At 41.6% G+C, this 25,636-nt stretch overlaps 1 protein-coding gene across 1 annotated transcript in view; it reads left to right on the top strand.

Moving 5' to 3' along the window:
• Window positions 1-25,612, top strand: part of LOC307016369 (carbonic anhydrase-related protein 10-like) — a 304,536-nt gene extending 278,924 nt beyond the window's left edge. Inside the window, exon 8 of the mRNA XM_079645459.1 lies at window positions 24,930-25,612. Coding sequence (XP_079501585.1) covers window positions 24,930-24,952 — 23 coding nt within the window. The 3' untranslated portion in view covers window positions 24,953-25,612. The remainder of the gene's footprint in view (window positions 1-24,929) is intronic.
• The last annotated feature ends 24 nt before the right edge of the window (window positions 25,613-25,636 follow it).

Here is a 25,636-nt window from a genome sequence, read left to right as displayed (position 1 = left end):
TTGTCCATAGTTAATCGCGATTAATCGGAAATTAATCGCACATTTTGTATCTGTTCTAAATGTACCTAAGAGGGATATTTTTCAAGTTTTTATTACTCTTATCAACATATGAGTGGACAAATATGCTTTAAGCAAATGTTTATTATCATTTGAACAATGATAAATATTCTCATGAATATTAAACACAACAACCTCTGAACATTAAAAATATTCGCCTCAATTCAACCTGGAACCTCTCATACAATACAAAGTGTGTGTGTGTGTGTGTGTGTGTGTGTGTGTGTGTGTGTGTGTGTGTGTGTGTGTGTGTGTGTGTGTGTGTGTGTGTGTGTGTGTGTGTGTGTGTGTGTGTGTGTGTGTGTGTGATGGATCGTTGGAGCTATGTGCAACTCAAGGCATATGCTCGAACGGGAGCTGCCTGGACGCTGCAATCATGTTGCACTATCCGTGCTGAGTGTGCTGACTTTTCGTACAATGTCCCACTGTCTGGCTACCTGCATAAAGTCAAGTGCTTGGCGCAGTTGTCGGCGAAATGTCGCACCTCTGTTTTCATTTAAACAGCTCCTTATATCCGTTAGCGCTGCTCGCTAGCACCAGATGCAAACAACAACAATACACGTAAGGTCTCTAGCTCGCTCGCGCCACACATACACACGCCCTCCCGGTCCTCCCGATGGCCAGTCCGTGCCTGCCGGTGAGCGTGGAAGTGTGGTCTGCCGCAAGCGGGCAGCAGGAGCGGGGCTTTCAGCATCAGCTTGTAGATGGTATTTTAAACTCGATGCGCTCTGAAACTACGGGGCGGCCGAGGACCAAAAATACACATGCGTTAATCGCGTTAAAATAATTAGTGGCGTTAATATTTTTTTGCGTAACGCGCCCTAATAGTAAACAAATCTCTTCACTCAGGTGTTTTTCCACAGGCCCTAAAAACGGAAGTCATTAAATCGCTCTTAAAAAAGAATAATCTAGATGCTTCAGTAATGAACAATTCCAGTCCCATATCAAACCCCCCATTTCTAGGTAAAATTATTGAAAAAGTAGTTTTTCTTGCATGTAAATAACTGTTTTGATGTGTTCCAATCAGGCTTTCGTCCAAACCACAGCACTGAGATTGCTCTTGTAAAGGTCTTCAGTGGCAGAACTTCAGTGTTAGTATTATTAGATCTCAGTGCTGTGTTTGACACTGTTGACCACAACATATTACTAGACCGACTGGAAAACTGGGTGAGGCTTTCGGCAACAGTTCTAAACTGGTTTGAATCCTACTTAAGGAGAGAAACAACCTTGTTTCTATAGGTAAATACACATCTGAGTTGACAAATATGACATGTGGGGTTCCTCAAGGCTCCATCTTGGGGCCTCTTCTCTTTAACATATACATGCTACTGGCTCAGATAATGAAAAACAACAGAATAAGTTACCATAGCTATGCGGATGACACCCACATTTACATAACCATTTCACCAGAAGACTATGCTCCAATTCAAACACTGAGTAAGTGCATTGAACAAATCAATAACTGGATGTGTCAGAACGTTCTCCAATCAAACAAAGATAAAACCTAGGCAGAACGTATAAAAGTTAGCGCTGAGCTTCAGTCTGTAATGTTCAAAACAACAGATAAAGCCAGTAATCTAGGTGTAGTCATGGACTCTGATCTGAGTTTCAACAGTCACATTAAAACATTTACTACATCGGCCTACTATCACCTAAAGAACATATCTAGGATTAAAAGACTAATGTCACAGCAGGATTTGGAAAAACATGTCCATGCTTTTATCTTCAGTCGACTCGACTACTGCAATGGTGTCTTTACAGGTCTCACTAAAAAATCCATTAAAAAGCTGCAGCTGATTCAGAACGCCGCTGCTCGAGTCCTCACTAACACTAAGAAAGTGGATCACATCACTCCTGTTCTGGAGTCTTTACACTGGCTTCCTGTGTGTCAAATAAATGATTTCAAAATACTGCTGCTGGTTTATAAAGCATTGAATGGTTTAGGCCCAAAATACATTTCTGACCTCCTTCTTCAGGTCTTCAGGGACTGGTCAGCTTTCTATCCCCAGAGTCGGAACTAAACATGGAGAAGCAACGTTCAGTTATTATGCTCCAAATATCTGGAACAAACTCCCAGAAACCTGCAGGTCCGCTGCAACTCCTACTACAGGCTGAAGACTTTTCTTTTTGCCACTGCTTTTAATTGATCTATTCATATCTTAAACTGCACTGTAACTTTTATTATCTTTGCTTTTTATCTTTGCTTTTAAATGAGTGTTTTTAAATGTTATTGTATATCAACCTGGTCTCACCAGAATGCGTGACTCCACCACGACTCCTTAACACCTCATTGCGTGGTGGAGTCACAAACTTTGCTACATTTACGTGTCTGTCTGCACCACGCAAACAACGCCAATGTGAAGTGAATGAGGCTCCTTTGTCGTGGTGCACACACGCATTTCTACAATTTCCTGCAGTGAGCTTTTTATTCTATAAAACGTTTTTAAAATCACTTTATACCTTGTAGTAACTCACGGGAGGCTTCTTTTATTTTATTTGTATTCATAATAATTTGTATTTTTCGTCAGAATGTATTATGGCAACCCTCTCTCCTAAAAATGACTTTCCCACAGAACTAAACTGCATTCTCAGTTACGTTTAGCTAGAAAGGTATTTTCTCCCACGCTACGTTCGTTATGAACGTATCTTAAAGACGTTTATTTTCTACATATCTTTGCCATTTATTGTCTTGCTTATAATAATGATAATAGTCATTTATAAATATAATTTTAGAGCACACATAATTTCGCCAGCTGTTACTGCATGAGCGAGGCAGAAAATAATAGTTTTAACATGCCAAAAAGCTGCTGTGTCGTTTATTGAACCTCAAACATTAAAACAAATCCAGAGTTACGTGTTTCTATACTTCCTCTAAGCAGAAAGGACAGTAACAGAAGATCTCTGTGACGCCACATGTGTTGTTGTTAATGCGATATGATATCCGAAAAAAAAATTCAGTTTAGGATGGCCGAAGACACTTCACTGTGGTGTTAGCTGTTATGCTTTTATTGTGATAGAGCTAACAGGATGTATGAGACCGGATGTGGACACGACTGGTCATGCTACGACCAAATGACATGGAGAGTACAAGCCTGAATAAAGTAACCACCATGCTCTAAACCGTCTGTATTACTTTACGCTTACCACGACATGGTGTCAGAACGTGGGCAGCGGTAAAGAGCTAGGTTGAAGTAGGAAAGAGAGTTGTGGAAAGTTAATGTCTGCAAGCGGCGAGATGTTAGATGACGACGGAGCTCCACAACCTCCCCAGCTACAGGCTAATGCTAACGCTCCTCCGAACGCTACGTTCACCATCCAACCACCTGAAGCATTCGACTTTGCAAAGCCTCAGGACTGGGACCGATGGATACGCAGGTTAGGGAGATTCAGACTGGCCAGCAACCTCCATCTTAGCACAGAAGCTAACCAGGTGAACACGCTGATCTACTGCATGGGGGATGAAGCAGACGACATCCTACGGGGTCATGATTTATCCGACGCACAGAGACAGCAGTACACTTCGGTAAAAGCCACACTTGAAACGTACTTTGTGCCTAGAAAGAACGTGATATATGAGAGGGCAAGATTCAATCAGAGAGTGCAGCAACCAAACGAGGCTATAGACGCTTTCATTACTGCATTGTATGCCGTAGCAGAAAACTGCAAATATGGAGCACTCCGCAACGAGTTAATAAGAGACCGGCTCGTAGTGGGGTTGAGAGACACCAGTCTTGCTGAGAGGACGCAGTTAGACAAGGATTTGACGCTCGAAAAAGCAGTCAATATGGCCAGAAAGTCCGAAGTGATTAAAAGGCAGCAAACAGACCTCAGAGGAGGGGGTAGAATGGACATTGATGCAGTAACAAAAGGCAGAAGACAAAACCCATTCACCCCAAAGTCCCCCCATTAACCAATGCACCCATCAACAAAACCACAGCCATCATCTGATCGCCAGTCATCCTACAGATGTGGAAAGTCCCTGGTCATGCAAATGCACAGTGCCCAGCCAGAGAGGTGGCATGTCATGCATGTGGAAAGAGAGGTCATTACATTAAAGTATGTAAATCTACCAAAGCAGTACATGCTGTAGAAACAGAAAGTTGCTATGATGATGATGATGATGACACTCCCTTGTTCCTAGGCTCAGTAGATGCAGGTTTAGACCCATGGTATGCTGATTTGACTATAAGGGACCATAAGTTCAGGTTTAAGATAGACACAGGAGCTGATGTCTCAGTTATTCCAGCCCAGACCTACTATGCCATTGCTGAGAGCAACACACATTTAGCTAAGCCTGACAGACCACTATTTGGCCCAGGTCGCATGCTTCTATCTGTTTTAGGCAGATACAGAGAGTCACTATGCAAAGGAGAGCAGGTGATACAGGAGGATGTTTACGTTGTCAATTACTTAAACGTAGCCTTGTTAAGCAGACCAGCAAGTGTAAAGCTTAAACTAATCTACAGAGCAGACAGCATAGACCAATCAGAGATGGAAGAGTCCTACCCAAAGTTGTGTCAGAGTTTAGGTATGATGCAGCAGCCATACACTGTTAAACTCAGGCCAGACGATATTCCCTATTCCCTGGCCACACCTAGACGGGTCCCCATCCCTCTACTCGGCAAAGTGAAAGAGGAGCTCAAAAAAATTGAGGACATTGGGGTCATCTCCAGAGTTGAAGAGCCGACCGACTGGTGTTCGGGCATGGTTCCGGTGCCTACAAAAGACTGGCTCTCACCCGCCTCAACGAAGCAGTTCGCAGAGAAAAATACATATTGCCTTCAGTTTAGCAGACAAGTGGATCTCTGGCAGGAGCCCAGATCTTCAGCAAGTCAGATGCCAACAGAGGATTTTGGCAGATTCCATTATCCCCCGAGTCGTCACTGTACACAACGTTCATAACTCCCTTTGGGCGCTTTTACTTTAACAGACTGCCCTTCGGCATAGCGTCAGCCCCAGAACATTTTCAGCGGCGCATGTTAATGATTATCGACGGGTTGCAGGGGGTTGTATGTCACATGGAGGATGTCCTCATCTGGGGGAGAAATCAACAGCAGAACGACATCAGACTACACACTTTCCTCAACAAGCTCCAAGACGCCGGGGTCACACTAAACATGGAGAAGTGTGAGCTAAGCAAACGTGAAGTCAAGTTCCTAGGTCATATTCTGTCAGCTGACGGTGTGCAGCCAGACCCAGACAAGGTAAAGGCTGTCATGTCCATGAGAGAGCCGTCCAACACAGGAGATGTTCGCAGTTTCCTGGGAATGTTAAACCAGCTGGGAAAATACATTCCAGGTCTAGCCAAAAAGGACAAGCCGCTGAAAGACCTTCTCTCAAAGAAGTATCAGTGGGTATGGGGCTGTGCACAACAGAAAGCGTTCGACCAGCTGGAAATATTATCTCACATCACCTCCAGTGCTGACACTTTAAGACCCCAACAAAGAGCTGAAACTGTCTGCGGATGCCTCTTCCTACGGACTGGTTGCGGTCCTCCTACAGAAGGAGGGAGAGAAGTGGAAACCAGTCGCGTACGCGCTCTATGACAGAGACAGAACAGAGGTACGCCCAGGTGGAGAAGGAGGCGCTAGGATTGACATGGGGGAGCGTTTTAGAGACTTCCTAATTGGGAGACATTTTGCCATGGAAACTGACCACAAGCCACTTGTCAGCCTGCTAGGTCACCAGGCACTAACTGAGCTTCCTCCCAGGATCCAGCGGTTTCGACTCAGACTCATGAGGTACAGTTACACAATCACACACACACCTGGCAAAGCCCTGTTTACAGCCGACAGTCTCTCACACTCACCTGTCAGTCAAAACTCAAGTTCAAAACTGACAGACAACGACTTAATGGAAGACACAAACATCTATGTGGATGAAATCATCAATAGCATGCCCGCCAGCTCAACATACATGGCACAACTGAGAGAGCGACTGCAGGAAGACAGTGTTTGCTCGGAGATACTCATATCATACTGTCAGATTGGATGGCCTGACCTCAGCCAGCTCACAGGTCCAGTTAAAGCTTAATGGCCTGATAGAGCTGTACTTACTGTACATAATGGACTCCTGCTCATGGGCTCCAGACTAGTCATTCCCACAGCGATGCGCAACACTGTCCTCGATGCACTACACGAGGGACATCAGGGGATGACCAGGTGCAGAGAGCGGGCCAGAGAGACGGTATGGTGACCTGGCTTGAGCGGCCAACTAAACGAGCTGGTGAGAAATTGCAAAACATGCATCAAAGAGCGTGGCAACCCTGTGGAGCCATTAATGTCCAGTGAGCTCCCAGAGAGACCATGGCAAAAAGTAGGTTCTGACTAGTAGTGGACTACTATTCTAGGTATGTAGAGATTGCCAAACTAACTCCCACACGATCTCAGGATGTTATTGTGCATCTCAAATCAATATTCTCTAGACATGGGGTCCCAGATTTTTTTTTAGTGACAATGGCCCCCAGTACTCCAGTCAACAGTTCAAGGACTTTGCAGTAGCCTACGGGTTCAAACATGTCACTAGTAGCCCTAGGTTCGCTCAAAGTAACGGGGAGGCGGAACGTCACGTTCAGACTGTAAAACAGCTGCTAAAGACAGCTGCTGTGGGGGAGACAAATGAATGTGAAAAAGAGGGGAGAAAAACAAAAAAAGACGATGAAAAGGGAAGAATGTTGAATAATTTTGTGTTTTGATGTTTAGATCACTTATGCTCACAAAGATATTGCCTGACTCAGTGGTTGTTTTTGTTATTTTTCATGAGAAGCCTTAAGTGTGCAATGTTCTATTTTTGAGTAAATAGCTATGCGATTGTGCAGAAAGAAGTGTGATGACATGTTCTAAGGTTCTTGCAGAGTTTTCAGTTTATCACCTGATTTTGCATTTTCTGAGTCACAGTATATAAATGTGACAGTCTGTTCTGTTTTCTTAAGAAAGGGAGATGTGGTGTTAGCTGTTATGCTTTTATTGTGATAGAGCTAACCGGATGTGGACATGACTGTTCATGCTACGACCAAATGACATGGAGAGTACAAGCCTGAATAAAGTAACCACCATAACCGTCTGTATTACGCTTACCACGACAACACTACCCATAATCCCCAGCTATTGTTTGGGACTACAGTCCCGTTGACAAACCCCGTGATTAATCTTCAAGCTCTGGGATTGGATGTTGGAGTGGCAGTGCGCCAAGGCTATGCCGAGCGTCAAGCTCTTTGAATTGGAACGAAACCACGGCAGACTATTCAAAACTGGACTCGAACGCCCCCCCAGAACTACACATGCTGGCTATTGTGTTTCGCAACATGTTCTCTATGGCACGTCTCTACTGGGGATTGTCGAATTGTTTTAATAGACGTATTTTTTTTCCCCAAAATTAGAAGTTGACAGTATTAAACTGTGTACAGCCCTGGAGGTTTAGGCGATAGGAAACACATTGGTGTGTACTAGGGGTTTCACAACTACCAATATTTACTAGTCGACTAGTTTTTCAAAATAGTAGTCGACTAGTCGTTACGTCATAATAGAGACACACAAAGAGAGGTTTACAACTGTATTTTCTATTGGAACTCATACAGTAACATTAAACACTGCATTTTAATTTGTGTTACATGGCTGAGTAAATAACAAACACTGGACTCACCAAAATCGACAGCAAAAAACTCTTGTTTACATAAATGCCACGTAAATCCAGTGCGCAACAGCGCATTGCGCAACACTTCGCTGTCCTCCACGATAACGTCCACCTTTCCATATTTTTGGTTTGAACACCAACGCATCGACATGTGAGGGAAGGAGGCTTGACCGCTTTCGGGTGACAGTGTTGCCTGCCAGGGAAAAAACCCTCTCACTCGGGGTGCTTGTGGCTGGAATAGCCAGGTAGCTCCTCGAAAGCGGGGGAAGCGGTGCACGTTTTCTGCCCCACCACTCCAGTGGATTATCCATTGTGGGGATATGCGGTGTCCGCTGGCAGTAATCCCATAGCTCATCATCCGCATTCTTGCTGTTCGTTTGCCTGTTCAGTGCTGACGCCGGTCCGTTGCTCACTGGTGCTAGCATTACTGCTAGTACTAGCTGTCGGCAGCGGGTGTTTCATCTTCAGATGGTTGCGCATAGCATATGCATTTGTATTGTACTTCAGTACAGCTGTACACAACTGACACTTCACTGTGGAGTTGGTTACATCTTCGTTGAAGTACTGCCATACATAAGAATGTCGGACGTGTTTTGTAGCATTTTGCAGCACCTCGTTTACCTCCATTTTTTTCCACGACTAGTCGACTAGGGCCTACAGCGCCGACTAGTGGTAAAGGTAGTCGACTAGTCGATTAGTTGGTGAAACCCCTAGTGTGTACACATTTAAAACACGTAATTACTAAATGGGTGAAAATCGCTTGTATCCATAATGGGCAGCATTAATATATACCCACATGACAGCTCATTGTTACTTTGTAATTCTACTCCACTACAATTCAGAGGTTAACCTGGTATTTTTACTCCGCTACATTTATTTTAGTTACTTTGCAGATTCTGATTAATGATGTGAAATATAAACAACCCTTAAAGCAGACTTTAGTTACACCTGAGTAAAATTCAGGGAAGGTGATTTTCAAGTGCCAACAATCAGGAAAGATATTTGATAGTTGGTGCTTGAGAAGACTAAACATTTATCTGCAGATCTCTATTAAGTATATTAATTACACGTTATTCTCTACTAATAGTTAATTAAAGACTGTATAATGGCTATTTTGCACATCCCTTTCAAGATGTACCCCCCAAAGCTTTTTTCTTATTTGAAAGAAGACATTAACCTAAAGTATTCTTTAATGTGTTAATACATGTTAATTAGTTTGTCTGTTTTGCACATCCTCATATTAATATCTTTGTACATCCAGCACTAAATACTGTATTATTGTAGAGATCACTTACAGTATCTTCTTAATTTTGTATATTTTATATTTCTATCATTGACCTTCTACTTTCCCCCTATGAAAGTATGTACTCTTAATATTTTTTTCATCAAATAACATTATTCAACAAAAATAACATTATTCAACAAAAATAATTCAATAACATGCTTTAACCACTAGGTACACACAAGGTATACACAGCATACTAATAATAACTTCTTCCACCAAAAAAAATACATTTATTCGAGAAACTTTTACACAGCTTAGTTTACAGTAATATTCACATTAATCAGTCTGTTTATATTCACTGCTATGTAACTGTAACCTGAGAACCACTGAAGCTACAACAGTGCAACAGTCCAACTTTTAAAGGAAAAACAGTTCTTGTTGAGAAAAACAAGTATATCTGCCTTCTCAGGCATACCGGGAAGAAATGTTTGAACATTTTAAAGTAAAATGCTTCAATCTGGTGCACTTTAAGCAGAATTACTAGAGACTAGATCTAGGGGGTACAACTCTAAACACCCATGAAAAAGATCGGTTTACATTTTAATAATTAAATAAGTATGTGAACATGACCAATAACCTACCATAGCCAATAACAAATACATGTCATGTATTTTATTTTTGTTGTTCATTCATACCTTATTTTACTATTTTATTTATGCATATTTTTTAATCTCTCCAGTTAAAAACGATATGTCTGGTTTACTGTCCTATGGTATACATTGGAATGATTTCAAACCTGTTTTATCCCAATAATTATAAAGAAGTGCCTTGGAAATATGTGTTTACATAAATTGTGATCAAAACGTTTGAGACCCACTGAGATAACTTCGACTAAAGTGAACTATCTAAACACTCAGAGTCCTTTACCTCACTGAGCTGTAGTTATCAGTCCTCTCAGTATGACTGGAGAGGACTCTCCCTCCACATTATTGTAGAAACATCTTCTTTCGTTAGAGCCATGGATGTATAATAAGAATGGTTAGATGTATGGTTAGTTATACGGTACGATATTGGTAGTTATACGATTTAAAATAAAAACAAATAAATAAAAAGATAAAACACTGGCATGTAATTTACGTTACAATAAATAGAATGGTTTTGAATAATAGATGATAGTAAAATCTACGTCACTTTACAGCCCCGTCCACTTTTTGGGAAACCAACGCTGTCATTTGAGCGGCGATCAAGCCTGAAACCACAGAGATCTTCTTTTAGACCCAATCCCAAACCACTCCCTCGACCCTACCCCTCCGTGACGGAGTGCACTCTGTCTGTAGCCACACTCGCAGCTCAACGAGGCTCCCTCCTGTCAGATGTAGGGAGTAAATACAGCGGCAAGCTTTGGGAGGGCCTCCCCTCTCTCCGGCAGAAACAGGAAATGCCGTAACTGTATGTAACAACGGTTTCAAATCAGCATCTCTTAGACAAAAAATGTAAATTAATAACAAAACTCTGGATTTGTTTTAATGTTTGAGGTGCAATAAGCGACACAGCAGCTTTTTGGCATGATAAAACTATTATTTTCTGCGGCTGGCAAAATTGCAACCTCGCCTACTGATTTTAATTTAACCATATATCGAGCCCGATTGTCGATTTCAAAGGTGTGCTCTAAAATGATGTGACTATTATCATTATTATAAGCAAGACAATACATGGCAAAGATATGTAGAAAATAAACGTATTTAAGATACGTTAATAACTAACGTAATGTGGGAGAAAATAAGTTTCTTGCTAAACGTAATTGAGAATGCAGTTTAGTTCTGTGGGAACGTAATTTTTAGGAGACAGGGTTGGCTGGAACCACAGCATAGTGTTTGTGGATAGATGAAAACAATGTTTTGCTGATGTTAAATCGACCGGACTTATTTCTGCGGATTGATATGACTGCACATAGTCCCTTGATTTTCGTTTGCAACAGTCATGTTATGATCAGCAATGGTGTGTTAGCGAGTATAGAGAACCGCAGTGACGCGTCGTAAAACCCGGAAGTAAACTTCTTCCGGTTCCTTCGTGAAAAACCAATGCAATTTCTCTGTAGGATTTTGGAAAATAGCTCGAAATAAGGTCTGTGGTTGACACACATTTAAGAGAGGGATCACGTTTTGTTCAGCCGGATAATCTCCACATGTCAACTCTACTTTTATAATGTTTGAATCCTAAATCTAGTCGCCAAAAGCGAAATGCTAACGTTATGCTATAAACGAACTACAAGCCAGTACAGCAGCAGGGTCGCACGACTTCAACGTCACGCCAACTTAAGATCGTTTCAACTGACTTGCACTGAAACTGCACTTTGAACACTTTAAATATATTAACATTTTAAATTGTATACCCCGGTTATCTAGGCCCTTTTTGTTTTGTTTTATGTATACATGTCACACTGTGGGAAACGATATTTCGATATTTCTGGATGTATAACACATGTAGAATTTTTGACCATATAGCTGACTTTGCCTTTCGCTTGCTTGCATATTTTAACAAAGCTTTTCATTTTAGCCTCACTGAATTTAACTAGCAGTCATGGCTGTGTCATTTACCAGTCTGATCGTTTTACAAAGATGACAAGAAGAGTGTAGATAGAGGAGAGAACCACTACAAGTCAGGACACGTAAAACAGTGTAGCCTAGATGAAGGTGTGCTTACCTCGGGCCCGGCGCCACGAGGGGGCAAAAGGGGGCATTGCCCCCTCAGTTGTATTATTTGGCCCCTCACTTTGAATAATAATAATAGTGGGTTTCATTTATAAAGCACTTCATATTTGACTTCAAATCCCGAAGTGCTACAAGCACTGTGAATTGAGCATCATTCATCCATCAAAAAGTACAATAAATGTCACAATTATAAAATAACTTTAAATAATGATTTTCCCCAATACACGTTACTATGTTTAGATCAGATATGTGGGCAGGCAGTCAAGCAACGTGTAAAAAAGCCTCAACCCCAAGTGAGCTTGTAGTCTGAATGTTAGCGTGTGTGCTTGTAAACACAGTTGGATGGGTGACCAAGACGTCCCCGTTTTCCGGGCAAAGTCCCCGTTTATGGTGGCCGGTACCCGGTTGAAACTCCTGAAAATGCTCCCGTTTTTGAATGTGCGTTAAAAAACATAGAGCAAGGTGATATAAAATGTTACATGTCAGTAAAAACAGAGTAACAGTGTTGTGCCTTTTTGTAGCGTTAGCGTATTTCTTCTTCTTCTTCTTCTTCTTCTTCTTCTTCTTCTTCTTCTTCTTCTTCTAATTCAATGTACCTGCCCGCGAAATATTGGACAAAAGAAACTCGGCTAGTATTACAACAAAATTGCTTTAAACAAGGTAATGTACAAATTGATGTTCTCAATGGCCAAGTGTGGGATTGAATATTAAATTAGTTTAGATTAGATGTATTGTCGCCGTGTATGTGTCTGTCCATTTGGTGTATTTTATCTTATATTACAGTTTGTCTATATATTATTCACTTTCTTATGAAATGCCAGGTTTTAGGCCTTGGTTTGAACATTCAATCCTGAAAATAAAAAAATCAACCAGATGAATTGTTCTTTAATCGTGATATACAGTAAATAGTAAGTAAGTAAATCTGATAGGAAGACGAGTTAAGGGATAGAGGAGAAAAGGTTATGGTATAATCACAGAGCCTGTACATTTTTACATTGAGGACATCAATGTATAAATTCAAATCAAGTCTGTTAACCAAAGTGCAGCCATCTGATAATGTACTATCTATTATTCAAGATCAGAGGAAAAGAACAGAATGAGAGGGGTAAATCCTGAATAAAAATAAAGAAGCAAAGAGATTGTAGAGTAGTGAGAAGGAAAAAAGCTTGGTGTGTCAATTCATTACATTGCCAGTATTTTTTGTTGTTGTGAGAAAAAATCGCCCCCTTTGATTTTTTAACAGCCCCCTCAGTCATTTCATCCTGGAGCCGGGCCTGGCTTACCGGTGTTGTCAGGGCTAGCACGAGGGACAAGGTTATAGTGTCGGTGAGCAGTGATTAATTTATTCACATTAATTCACATCAACAAATCCATTTTATGTGTCACATGAAATCTTTATTAGGCAAGACAAGGCAAGGCAAGTTTATTTATATAGCACTTTTCAACACAAGGCAATTCAAAGTGCTTTACAAAAAATGAAAGACATTAAGAAATTGGCATTTAAAATCAATCATTAAAAAGAAAAGCTAATAAAATAAACATTAAAAGAAAAAATACATGGATAAAAGTTAGAGTGCAGTCTAAGATATGAATAGTTCAATTAAAAGCAGCGACAAAAAGAAAAGTCTTCAGCCTGGATTTAAAAGTAGTAAGAGTTGCAGCGGACCTGCAGGTTTCTGGGAGTTTGTTCCAGATATTTGGAGCATAATAACTGAACGCTGCTTTACCATGTTTAGTTCTGACTCTGGGGACAGAAAGCTGACCCGTCCCTGAAGACCTCAGAGATCTGGATGGTTCATCATTTAGCAGGAGGTCAGAAATGCATTTTGGTCCTAAACCATTCAGTGCTTTATAAACCAGTAGCATTATTTTGAAATCTATTCTTTGACACACAGGAAGCCAGTGTAAAGACTTCAGAACTGGAGCGATGTGATCCACTTTCTTAGTGTTGGTAAGGACTCGAGTAGCGGCGTTCTGAATCTGCTGCAGCTTTCTAATAGATTTTTTTGTGAGACCTGTGAAGACACCATTGCAGTAGTCCAGTCTACTGAAGATAAAAGCATGGACACGTTTTTCCAAATCCTGCTGTGACATCAGTCTTTTAATCCTAGATATATTCTTTAGGTGATAGTAGGCTGATTTAGTAACTGTTTTAATGTGACTGTTGAAACTCAGGTCAGAGTCCATGACTACACCTAGATTTCTGGCTTTATCTGTTGTTTTGAACATTGCAGGCTGAAGCTCAGCGGTAACTTTTAAACGTTCTGCCTTGGCTCCAAAAACCATTACCTCAGTTTTATCTTTGTTTAATTGGAGAAAGTTCTGACACATCCAGTCATTGATTTGTTCAATGCACTTACTCAGTGTTTGAATTGGAGCATAGTCTCCTGGTGAAATGGTTACGTAAATTTGTGTGTCATCTGCATAGCTATGGTAACTTATTTTGTTGTTCTTCATTATCTGAGCCAGTGGTAGCATGTAGACGTTAAAGAGAAGAGGTCCCAAGATTACAAATATTACACACCAGAAAACACAGAAATATCCATGAAATAAACATACAGTAGGCTATAAACAATTAAAGGGATACTTGGGAAGGCATTACAAATGTAAATATATTTTAAATAATAAAACAATCCCACCACCACAGGTATCTACAGGAGAAGAGGGAATTCTCTCCACAAAATGTGAATGCCCATGTGGAGAATGGAAATGCAGTCATGCGGCTGCATGAGCCATCTTTGCCATCCACAATTTCAGCTGCACTGACACCCCCTGTCAGTGGAAGAAGCCAAAGATAGCTAAACGTACGCATTCAGTGGAGGAGCTATTTCCTCCAACCAATAACTCATTCAACCCGCTGACAAGAGAGCCCACCTCCGAAGATCGCGACTGGCTGAGGGACAGACTCAGGGGCAGGTTCTCAGGAATTTCTTGGCTTCTATCCCCCGAACCAGAACAGGAACACTACAGCTTGGAAACACTTACTGTTCCTGAAATGATCAAATCTGTTAGGCATCAGGGACCTGAGGCAATTGTGGCAAGCATGGCATTGTCTGAAGAGCAACAGAGGGCAATTCAGGTGGCTACCACTGGTCAGCGAACCAACCCAAACTGGCATTTGTTCAGGAAAGGAAGGTTGACTGCCAGCAACTTTGGAGCTGTCCTGAGGTCAAAGCGTGTCACTGCTTCCTTTATTGCCAGGGTGCTAGGGCAACAACAGGCCCCTGATGGTGTTTTGTCTGTACAGTGGGGGACTATGAATGAATGTGAGGGCGTCAGGGCATTCACCACTGCAACCCAGATGCAGGTCCATGAGTCAGATTTGTGGCTCTCCCTATCAGGATTGTTGGGGGCATCTCCAGATGGTCTGGTAGGGTCTTCCGCTGTGCTGGAGGTAAAGTGTCCCTACGGAGCCAGGGAAATGACAATTAGTGAAGCATTGCAAATCAAGGGCTTCTGTGTCAGTAAGGAAGGAGAAACATTCAGCCTGCGTGAGGAACATCCTTACTGGCACCAAGTGCAAGGTCAGCTCACCTCACTGCAAGAAAGAAGAAGAAATAAAAAAATTGTGAATCGTTTTTAATTTACATTTACTCGCCTTTGCAATGTTGTGGTTGTTAGAGTATTAGGTTTCCTGTCAGCTCGTCTGTTGGAAAGATATAAAATATTAGTTTCATGGAAGTCACACCGTCACATATAAGAGCATTAAGACATACAGTACATAAGCTAAAACAAAACATCTAAAGATCTAACCTTGCACTTTGATAAGTCTCGTGAACATTTTCACTATTTTGACATTTTTATAGATGAAAATTGAACTAAAGAAATAAATGGTAGATTAATCCATATTGAAAATAGGTGTCAGCTGCTACACTAATTATAATAGTTATATTTCTTAATTAATTAAGATAAGATATTACTGTATTGATCCCAATTTGGGAAATGTTTGTGTTGCAGCAGCATAACAAGAAAAACTAAATATAAGTTATTATATATACAAAAGTATGTGAGGGATGGGATATTAAATTGAATTTAAATGTAAAATGTACATGTGATTTTACGTCCAAAAGAAGCTATGGAGCAGAGAGTTCTCTGCCAGCCTGAGGTGATTTGTTATTAGTTCAATATGTCAAACTGATTTCCCTGACTACAATCTTTAGTTACATGGTGAAACGTTATGCTGCTTGTACTAATTAGACTTATCATATAAGCCACACAGGTTTTAATAGGATGTATTCATTATCTTTACTTATGTTGCGGTCTTTTCAGCAGCGCCATCTCTAAAACGGCGATACAGTCACTAACCATCATTTACATTTCACCGTGACATGGACAAAAATGTAACGTCAGCTTACCTCATGGCACAAATCCAGACTCTCCTTTGGAAAACATTGGCCGGGAAACGATAGAACAAGCACGTTTCATGCGAAGACCTGTGGCTGCAACCCGGAGCAAAGCAACAAACCATTGCGTAGCTAACTACTAGCGCTAGCTTTAGCTAACGTTAATTTGTAAAACTACGGTGTTAAAAACGACAATTTCAAAAATACAGATTCTAATTGTCAGATATAGATATACAGATACTAAAGATAGGCAGGTACTATCTTTCAAGCAGAACACAGGGGAAAACAAACTTAGCGGGAGTGTTTACGGGCGTAATGACCAAGCGGCAAACTCTGGGGAAGAGCCGGGACGCCAATACGGAAGTGCCACACACTGCAGTTCATATATTGGCCGATAGGCGATGACTGCAGAAAGGAGCAATTTCAATAGACCCCCATGTTAAAATGCTCAATTTTACAGCAGAAAAAAACATGTTTCTACTCCTGGCTCCATACATTTTATTATCGATATAGTTAGATTCCACCTTCATGATTATGGTCTCACTCTTTTCCGGCCTCCAGCTTTTTCCATAGAGTTAAAGGTGTTGGCCGTTAGCTGTAAAAATCCATAGATTAGCCGCACCGTTATATAAACCGCAGCGTCGAAAAATAGGGAAAAAGGCGCGGCTTATAGTCCGAAAATTACGGTAGTTTTAATGATACAGTCTGGTTATTATGCTGTTTGGAGGAGGCCTAACAGGTAAGAGCACTAACTAGCTACCATCACATGTACCTTAGCTTGACTTAAATGTAGCCTATTAAACGTATAATTAAGTGATGTAAAAATATAAATAACTAATGTCATGCAAACATATTAAGATTTGCTTGATTCCAGTTTTGAATTTAGCACAATTGCATACAAACGTTAAGGGATTTTAAGATTCTGAAGTATGCTAAAAACTCAATAACTTAGATTATTATTTATAGTTTTGTTGAATAGTTTCATGTCCGCTTACCTTAGAAACGTAAAATGCCACGGCAGTGTGCAGATGGGAAGCATGTTAGCTTAGCTTGGTAGCTTCAGCTAGCTCTGGAACTTTCAGCTCGGTGGCAGCAGGTCCCGCCTCCGCCTCTTTGCCCGTATTTGGAGTAGGCGCGAGTTAAACTCGGAAGTCACTGTCGAGCCGTTAGTGGCCGACTCCGCCTACTAAGGGCTTCTCGGCAACTCTGCAGAATCCTATGGCTGACGTAACGGACCCTACGTCCATTTATATATACAGTCTATGGTAATGACGTACAACGGCCTCGACAATTTCTGTAGTCCTATTCAGCCACTCGGCAACAACCATCGTTTTTCAGAGACGTAAACTCTTCAAAGATCACTAGTGGGGTCACTGCTGATGTATTTAATGTTGTAGAACAAAACGTGATTTATCTCTTAAATTTTTGTCAACCACAGACCTCATTTCAAGCTATTTTCCAAAACCCTATGGAAAAAAATGCATTGCTTTTTGAGGAAGGAACCGGAAGTGCTAAAAATGCTGACTTACTTCCGGGTTTTACGACGCGTCACTGCGGTTCTCTATTCACAACCTCTGAAATGGAGATCACGTGATGACACCGGCGAGCTGAGCGGAGTAGTCGGGTGCAGGCGGTAATCAGACTTAACTATGATTTAACCAAAACTGAAAGTCTCAAAGTGTAATGCGCAGTCAGTTCTATTAGTGTGTAAAAACATCTGCGTCTAAATGCCCGGCAGTAATTTGACCAGAGCTAGAGCAAAGAAAGACAGCGGCCTCATGGCGGAAATGTTTGGTGAAGAGGAACACGTCCCCAAGTGGGCTAGCCAATTGCTTACCGAAATACAAAGCGTTAAAGAAACCTGTAACGTAAGGTTTGACAATCTGGACAAGGCTATTGTTCAATTAAAGAAAGACTCTAAGGCCACTTCTCAAAGAATAAACAACGCAGAGAAGCGCATTAGCGAGATAGAGGATCAAGCCAATTCCCAAGGGAAGACAATGGGAGATTTGTCCAAAAATGTCAAAGCCCTCCAGGGTAAAATGCTGGATCTGGAAGCTAGAAGTCGGAGAAATAATCTCATCCTAGCCGGCCTCCCCGAGGGTAAAGAAGCCGGTGGCATCTCCCCACTACTGGATAAAATTCTCAGACACTTCCTGAAGCTGAGTGACACAATCCCCGCACCTGAGATAGAGCGTGCCCACCGCGCTCTGCGTCCCATCCCGGACCCTGGGCACCCTCCGCGGCATATCATCATACGTTTTCTCAGATGGAGCGATAAGAACGAGGTGTTTAAGACGCTGGCGTCTGCTAAAGGAAAGCTGACATGGGACGGACATGATCTTCGCATGTTTCAGGATTTCCCAATGGAGATACAGCGCCAGCGGGATTCATACAGAGAGCTCCGTAGCATACTGCGCAAAGAAGACTTACGGCACGGCATCCTGTACCCTGCCAGACTCATCGTAATCATCAACGGGGAGACTTTCATATTCAAAGATCCCAAGGAAGCTGAGAAAGTTCTAAAAGAAAAGAGACCTGATCTATTTGGGATGTGACATTACCACAAGACTGTGAGTTGGCCTACGCCCCCACCGCAAGCGCACGCACACACACACACACACACACACACACACACACACACACACACACACACACACACACACACACACACACACACACACACACACACACACACACACACACACACACACACACACACACACACAATCATTTACACTGACGCATGCCCGCACATACACTGACTCACAGTCGCACACACCCTCATTAGGATTCTGATGCAAGCTATACTGTAATGTAAGCCCCAACTAGTTAGCAAAGTTGTGGTTAATGGCAGACAAATGAATAGGCCTATTGGCTATTGAAGGACTGGATTACCTCTCCGCACCTGAGCTCCGCGGCTCTTCTTTTTCTTCACGGATAGAGATGGACTTTCCTCCATCTCAATGTATTTTCCGTCGTATTGCCTTTTGGCAATATATTTTTTGTTTTTGTGTTTATCTGTGTATTGTTAGGGGGAAGGGTGGTAGCATCTCTATGTTTTTATGTAATATTGTGTTGTATTTTTTACGGTCTTGTGTTGTTGTTTATATATTTCCCCTCCCTTCCCTTGATGCGTCGATGACACCCTTCCAATTTGACCAAAATACTAGCCGGGCATCCGATATGATTGTTACCTTACTTAAATGGATACACAATTGAACAAAATTATTTTGCTTAGTCTGAATGTAAATGGAATTCAGAATCCAATCAAAAGACATAAGATTTTGTTGTCCTTAAAGTCTTTAAATTGTGATATTGCTATGCTACAGGAGACTCATTTGAATGCGATGGAATCTAAAAAACTAAGACAGAATTGGGTCGGGCAGATATTCTCTTCCCCTGGAGGAAAAGCTAGTAGAGGAGTCAGTATTTTAATTTCTAAGAATATGCCTTTCAAATCATCCAATGTACATGTTGATCAAGAGGGAAGATATGTAATTGTCTCAGGTTTGCTACAGAATGAAATGGTGACATTAGTGAATGTGTATGCTCCAAATAGTTTACAATCTAAATTCTTTACCTCGCTGTGCCCAAAGGTATTGCAGTCCATAGAGGGTCCTCTTATTATAGGTGGCGATTTCAACTCTGTCTGTGACCCTATGGTGGATCGATCCAGCCACCCTCTCCCTTCAGATAAAAACATTTCCGCCGCCTTGAGGGACTTCCAATCCGAGCTCGGTATTACAGATGTGTGGCGCCTAGTGCACCCAGATGCCCGAGAGTACTCTTTCTATTCCGGTGCGCATAACTCCTACTCAAGGATAGATTACATAATGATGTCTTCAAATTTGATCCAGAATGTTATTGAGATCAAAATGCATAGTATATTATTAAGTGATCATGCTGCGGTATCTGTCACATTTTTCCCTCCAACCAACTCTTTCAAATCCAAACAGTGGCGACTTAATACATCTCTACTCAAAACTGAAAAATGCACACTGCTCATTAAAAACCAAATTTTAGATTTCTTTGAGATCAATCTAAATTCTGTACCAAGCGTCACTACTGTCTGGGAGGCTTTTAAAGCAACATGCAGGGGCTGGTTAATTAGTTTCTCCTCGGCAGAGAATAAAAAGCGCAGAGAGGTGAAATCCCAATTAAACTTTAAACTCAAGACTCTAGAAGAGCAGCATATGCTAGACCCATCCAATTTAGATCTAAGGAACTCACTTCTCACCGCTAGGACTAATTTGCAGAAACTTGTACATGAGGAGACAGCTTTTGCCCTTTTTCGTTTACGAAGAACATACTTTGAATCCGGAGACAAAGCAGGGAAAATGTTAGCTCATAGATTGAAACAAATAGAAAACAGACAGATTATTCCAGCGATCAGAGATGAGCATGACAGGCTACAGTGTGATGCAGCCAAAATCAATGAATCTTTCAAGAACTATTATTCTAAATTATATAGCACAAAAAATAACTTGAATGAAGAAGCCTTAGATAGTTTTTTCGGAGATTTTAACCTCCCGAGCGTCAGCTTGGCTGACAGATCTGGTCAGTAGCGTCTGGAGCACGAAAGCAACCCTGTGATCCGCCATTGTTGTTGTTGGCGAAACACATCAGCAATGACGCGGGTGACGCGGGGGTGAGCAGCAGAGGTGGGGAGAGGCGGGGCTATGGAGTCATCGTTATCAGGAAATTATCGTTTGGACGTACACACGGAGCCATTTGGCCCCCCAGAGCATTTCGTCCGCAGATCTACCCACCTTGGGAGGATGACTTCCTAAGACAGCTGATTGTGACATACACAGGACATTACATACACAATACATTATACATTACACAGGAGATGCCATATTGACAGGGTTAGATAGGAGAGCTGCGGACAGTGAACCGTAATCCTCCTGTCTCCCCTCAAAATCCCCCAGCAGAGAAGCTGCACGCTCCATGTTCAGTAGGTCCAGATACTCCCTCAGCCATGAGTCCCTAGTAAAGCAGGCTGGTTTGCGTTCCTTCCAGTTTAATAGGATGAGTCTTTTTGTGGCTAAACAGGCCAATGTCCAGAGCCGATCGGTAGTCCTTGCAGGATTGCCATCTGGCTTGAGACCCAGTAGACATGCAATGGGACATGTAGGGAAATTAACTTTTAAAGATTCAGACAATAAGGATATTACTTCTGACCAAAGTTTTTTTACCGCTGGGCATTCCCAGAGTAGGTGCAACAATGTACCTCGCTTGCCACATTCATGCCAGCATAAATCTCTGTGTTTATTTTCCATCTTGGATTTTGTAACAGGGGTGATGTAAGCTCTATTGAGAATTTTGAACTGTATGATCCTGAATCTTACACATTTAGAAGAGAACATAGCTGACTGCCAAATGGAGTTCCATTGCAAAGCAGACAGAGAGATATTCAAGGTATGCTCCCAGGACAGTTGGACAAGAGAATAGGTATTCGGGGCAGCCCTAGATAATAATTTATAAATGTTAGAGACCACACCTGATGCTATGATTGCTTTCTTGAGGCGCTGGTCCTCTTCCATACATGAAGCAGGCATGGCTCCCTCCTTACATTTTGTACTAATAATAGATGCTAGTTGTGCATATGATAGAAAAGACGAACCTGAGAGACCATACTGATTTTTGAGTTGTTGAAATGGAAGGGTTTGGTCTCTATATATCTGTCCAATTGTAGTAATACCAGCCTTCTGCCAGATATTATTACTTAAAGTGACTCCTCCTGCAGAAATACAGGGGTTACTCCAAATGGGGCAAGATGGTAAAGAGAGCCCCTCTATGTTGAGTCTCCTGTGCAGTTGCTTTACAATAGAGCATGAAAAGCGGATGATGGTATTATCCATTGAGGGTGGTGGTTTTGGGCAGTACCACATCGATGCCAGAGATATGTTTTGGTTTACAGACATGATGGATTGCTCCAGCCATTGCCAACTGCCTACCGAAGAGGCACTTTTGTACGCCCACGATAATGGATACTTTGCATTGAAGGACAGATAATACTGGAATACATCTGGGACTCCCAAACCTCCCATTGATCTTGGAATGATCAACTTATTATGTGCGATTCTGGGTTTCTTATTATTCCAAAGGAACTGAGTGAATAGGGATTTGATATCTTTAAACCATTTTAGTGGGAATTCAAGAGGGATAGAGGAGATAATATGAGAAAGCCTTGGGAGAACATTCATTTTCAAGGTTTCTGCTCTGCCCCATAGAGAGATTGGTATGGCCATCCACCTGTTGATGTCCTCCTTAATGGACTGGAAAATAGCAGGGCCGTTAAGGCTAAAGATTTTAGAGATAGGAAAGACGATGTTAATTCCCAAATACCTCATTCCATTTGTTTTCCAAATAAAGGGGGTGCTCATTAGGTTGTGTTTATATGTATATGAGTTAAGTGGGATTGCTTCACTCTTGTTCCAATTTATCTTATATCCAGAGAAGCTGCCAAATAAATGTATCATATCAAGAACTGCGGGTATAGAGAGTGCTGGCTTGCTCAAAGTAAGAAGTATATCGTCAGCGTACATATTTAATTTGAAATCGTGTCCATGAATGTTCACACCATATATGTCACCATTAGCGCGAATTGCACAGGCTAATGGTTCTAGAGCCATAATAAAAATTAGGGGACTAACAGGACACCCTTGCCTCACACCACGGTGTAAGGGGAAAGGTTTTGAGATTAACCCATTAGTTGTAACAGAAGAGAAGGGAGCGCTATACAAAGCCTTTACCCAGCTAATCAAATTGGGCCCAAAGCCAAATTTTTTGAGCGTGTAAAACAGATATTTCCATTCTATTTGGTCAAAAGCTTTCTCAGCATCTAGTGATGCTGCAATCATTGGCAAATTGCTGGAGCTTGCTTCTAGGATAATCTGAAAAACCCTCCTCATGTTATTTGAGGACTGGCGGCCTGGAATGAAACCTACTTGGTCTAGATGCACTATAGATGGAACCACCTTCTCCAAACGGAGTGCCAGTATCTTGGCTAGAATCTTGTAGTCACAGTTTAGAAGGCTTAAAGGGCGGTGGTTACCCATCAGAGAAGGATCTTTGCCGGGTTTAGGCAACAATGAGATAATGGCCCTGCTCATGGAGGGAGGCATGGCTTCAGATTCTAATATTTCATTGAATAACAACAGTAAATATGGTGAAAGCTGTTCTTTAAAACATTTATAGAACTCTGTTCCAAAACCGTCGTCCCCTGGAGTTTTCCCTGATGCCATCTTCATGATTGCGTTTTCTATTTCATTTTGGGAAACAGGTGCCTCCTACAGATGTTACAATCTACAGCTCCTCTACCACAACCATCAGCAACAAGTGGACATGGAGAACTACATGAACTACATGTTGCTAAATCCACCGCGGAGAATAAACTGCTTTTGGTGTATTTTGTGGCGGAAGTACAGCGCCACTTACACGCCCGGCATATGTACTACAGCGTCTCCAGTGTGGACGGATATCGACTAAGGTTCGTTTTCGTCTCCATTTCGTCTCCGTGTAAACGGGGCCTTAGCTTCAACACAACAATCAGCAGCTTTTATTTGTCTTATCAACGAACAATTATACAAACGATCCCTTTTCAAGTTGTCCTCTCATGCAGTCTCCCACTGTGAGTGAGATTACGGTTTGATTTATACCTTGCATCAAACTGCATCAGTAGCTACCTACCAATGTGTAGCAGAGGGTGTGAGAAGTGGAAAGGGACACAGAGGGGACACTCCTCTCCCACACAAAGGACCGCAGGCTGTCAGGCTGGAGGAATAAAGATTACCTGCCTCCAGAGGCCGACTTATCGACAAAGCTCCCATGCAGTATATAGTCTTCAAACATCCAGACGTGCACAGTGGCCGATTGGAGGGGGGATGGTGCTGTCTATATACTCCCCTGCCCCCTATTTGAGAGGTGCAGAAACAAAAGTGACACGTGTATCTAATGAGATAAAGGTGAGATGTTATATTCTCTGCTGCTGCAAAACAACAGCATTACCATTCAGCATTGATCAATCACCGACAGGGATTGATAGCACTTTAGCACTTTCGTACATGTTCACTCATTGTGGGATAGCGTTATCTTTATATTGTCAACTAAGTCTTTATATAATTTTAAGAACTGTTAACATCTCTGTGTATTAAGGACTTCTGATTACACAATACACCACTGACCTGTTTCAATTTCACACTATTTCTCTGCCAGGCGTATAAGATATTGTGTTTGGTTGTTCTGTCAGCAATAAATCTTGCATACAACAGGAACCAATAATAAAACATCTGCACTCTTAAAAAATAAAAAAATGTTTAAAAAAAAACAACCTCTGAAATGTCCAAATGTACCAATCAGAATTGAGTATTCAACTAATCTGTGTAAAAATGCTAATTAAAGTAATTCATTCTGATTACGCAATTTGCTAATATGCGAGTTAGAATTGGACAGTACCTCATTTCTGGTGACCCCTATTTTACATTTCTAAAATCTAAATGTGGGGTGCTCAACATTTCCAGGTTCACAATAGTGCTTTATAGGCTCGCAAATAGAGTTTGTCTTATATCAACTGCTTATAGACGCTGCTTATGACAATAAAACCTTTGAATCTTGAAGCTTGTAAAACCCCCTTAAGGTGACTGCGTAATTTGTTTGGGAATATAGTGGTTGTCAACAGTAAAATGCATTGTACTCGCTGACATAGTTTGACATACTTTTCTTACTTTTCCACCCTGATAACCTGCTCGGATTTAGTAAAAAAGTTTTGAATTTGCATAGTTTTAGTCCCTTTTCTGCATACCTTTATCTCTCATTATCCTTTCTCAAACACACATTCTCTTTCTTTCTATGTCTCACAACTTCTGAAACCTGAGGCACCCCTTTGTTGTGTGTTTTATTCCACACTGCATATCCTCTGAGTGCTAATTATCCTCCTTCTCCTTTCTTCCTCAGTGAATCAGTGGCTCCTGAAGTAGAAGATAAAAATATGTCAATCTGCAGCGCCACGAGAGTCTATTTCTCACTGCCAAGCGGAACTGTGCCTGCTGTTTGACCCTAACTGAACGGGAAGCAGAAGTGTTGCGCTGTGCTCCAGACAGCTCGACAAACTCAGCCAAGTTTTCTGAACTTCAAACCATTTTAGTGAAGAACCGAACTCTCAGGACTCTGACGTCTACTGTGTTTTTATTTGTTGTGTTACCTCACAAAGACTGGAGATTTAAAGACTCAACTCATTTTCAGAGGGATGGATGTTATCTGACAACTAAATAACGTCCATATTCAAATTCTGCATACATAAGGCAATTGTGTAAATGATCATCCGTTGACTGGAGGAATTATCACATATCCGTTGATGGACTGAACCCATGGCAAGAAATAAGCACTCGGCTGCGGTACGATGAGAGGTATACAAATGTGATGGTTCTAATATCAAATAGTAACTAAAGAAGTCCATTTTCAAAGAGAATGTGAAATCAGGTTACAAGGCTGAAAGGGGAGACTGCTACTCTGATATGTGTACGGACCTGAACAGATGGATGTTAATGGAGATTAAAAGGGATGGGTCACTCATTTTGCATGATTTTTAAATATTTCACTTGTGTTTAAGATATTTCATTAAAAAGTGGTGAAAAATTCAGCTGGCTTCAGGTTCGTGATTT

Source organism: Notothenia rossii, assembly GCF_949606895.1.
Source record: "Notothenia rossii genome assembly, chromosome: 8".
NCBI classification, from domain to species: domain Eukaryota; kingdom Metazoa; phylum Chordata; class Actinopteri; order Perciformes; family Nototheniidae; genus Notothenia; species Notothenia rossii.
Note: the sequence above shows the minus strand (reverse complement) of the source record. Positions and strands in the feature narration are given on the sequence as shown.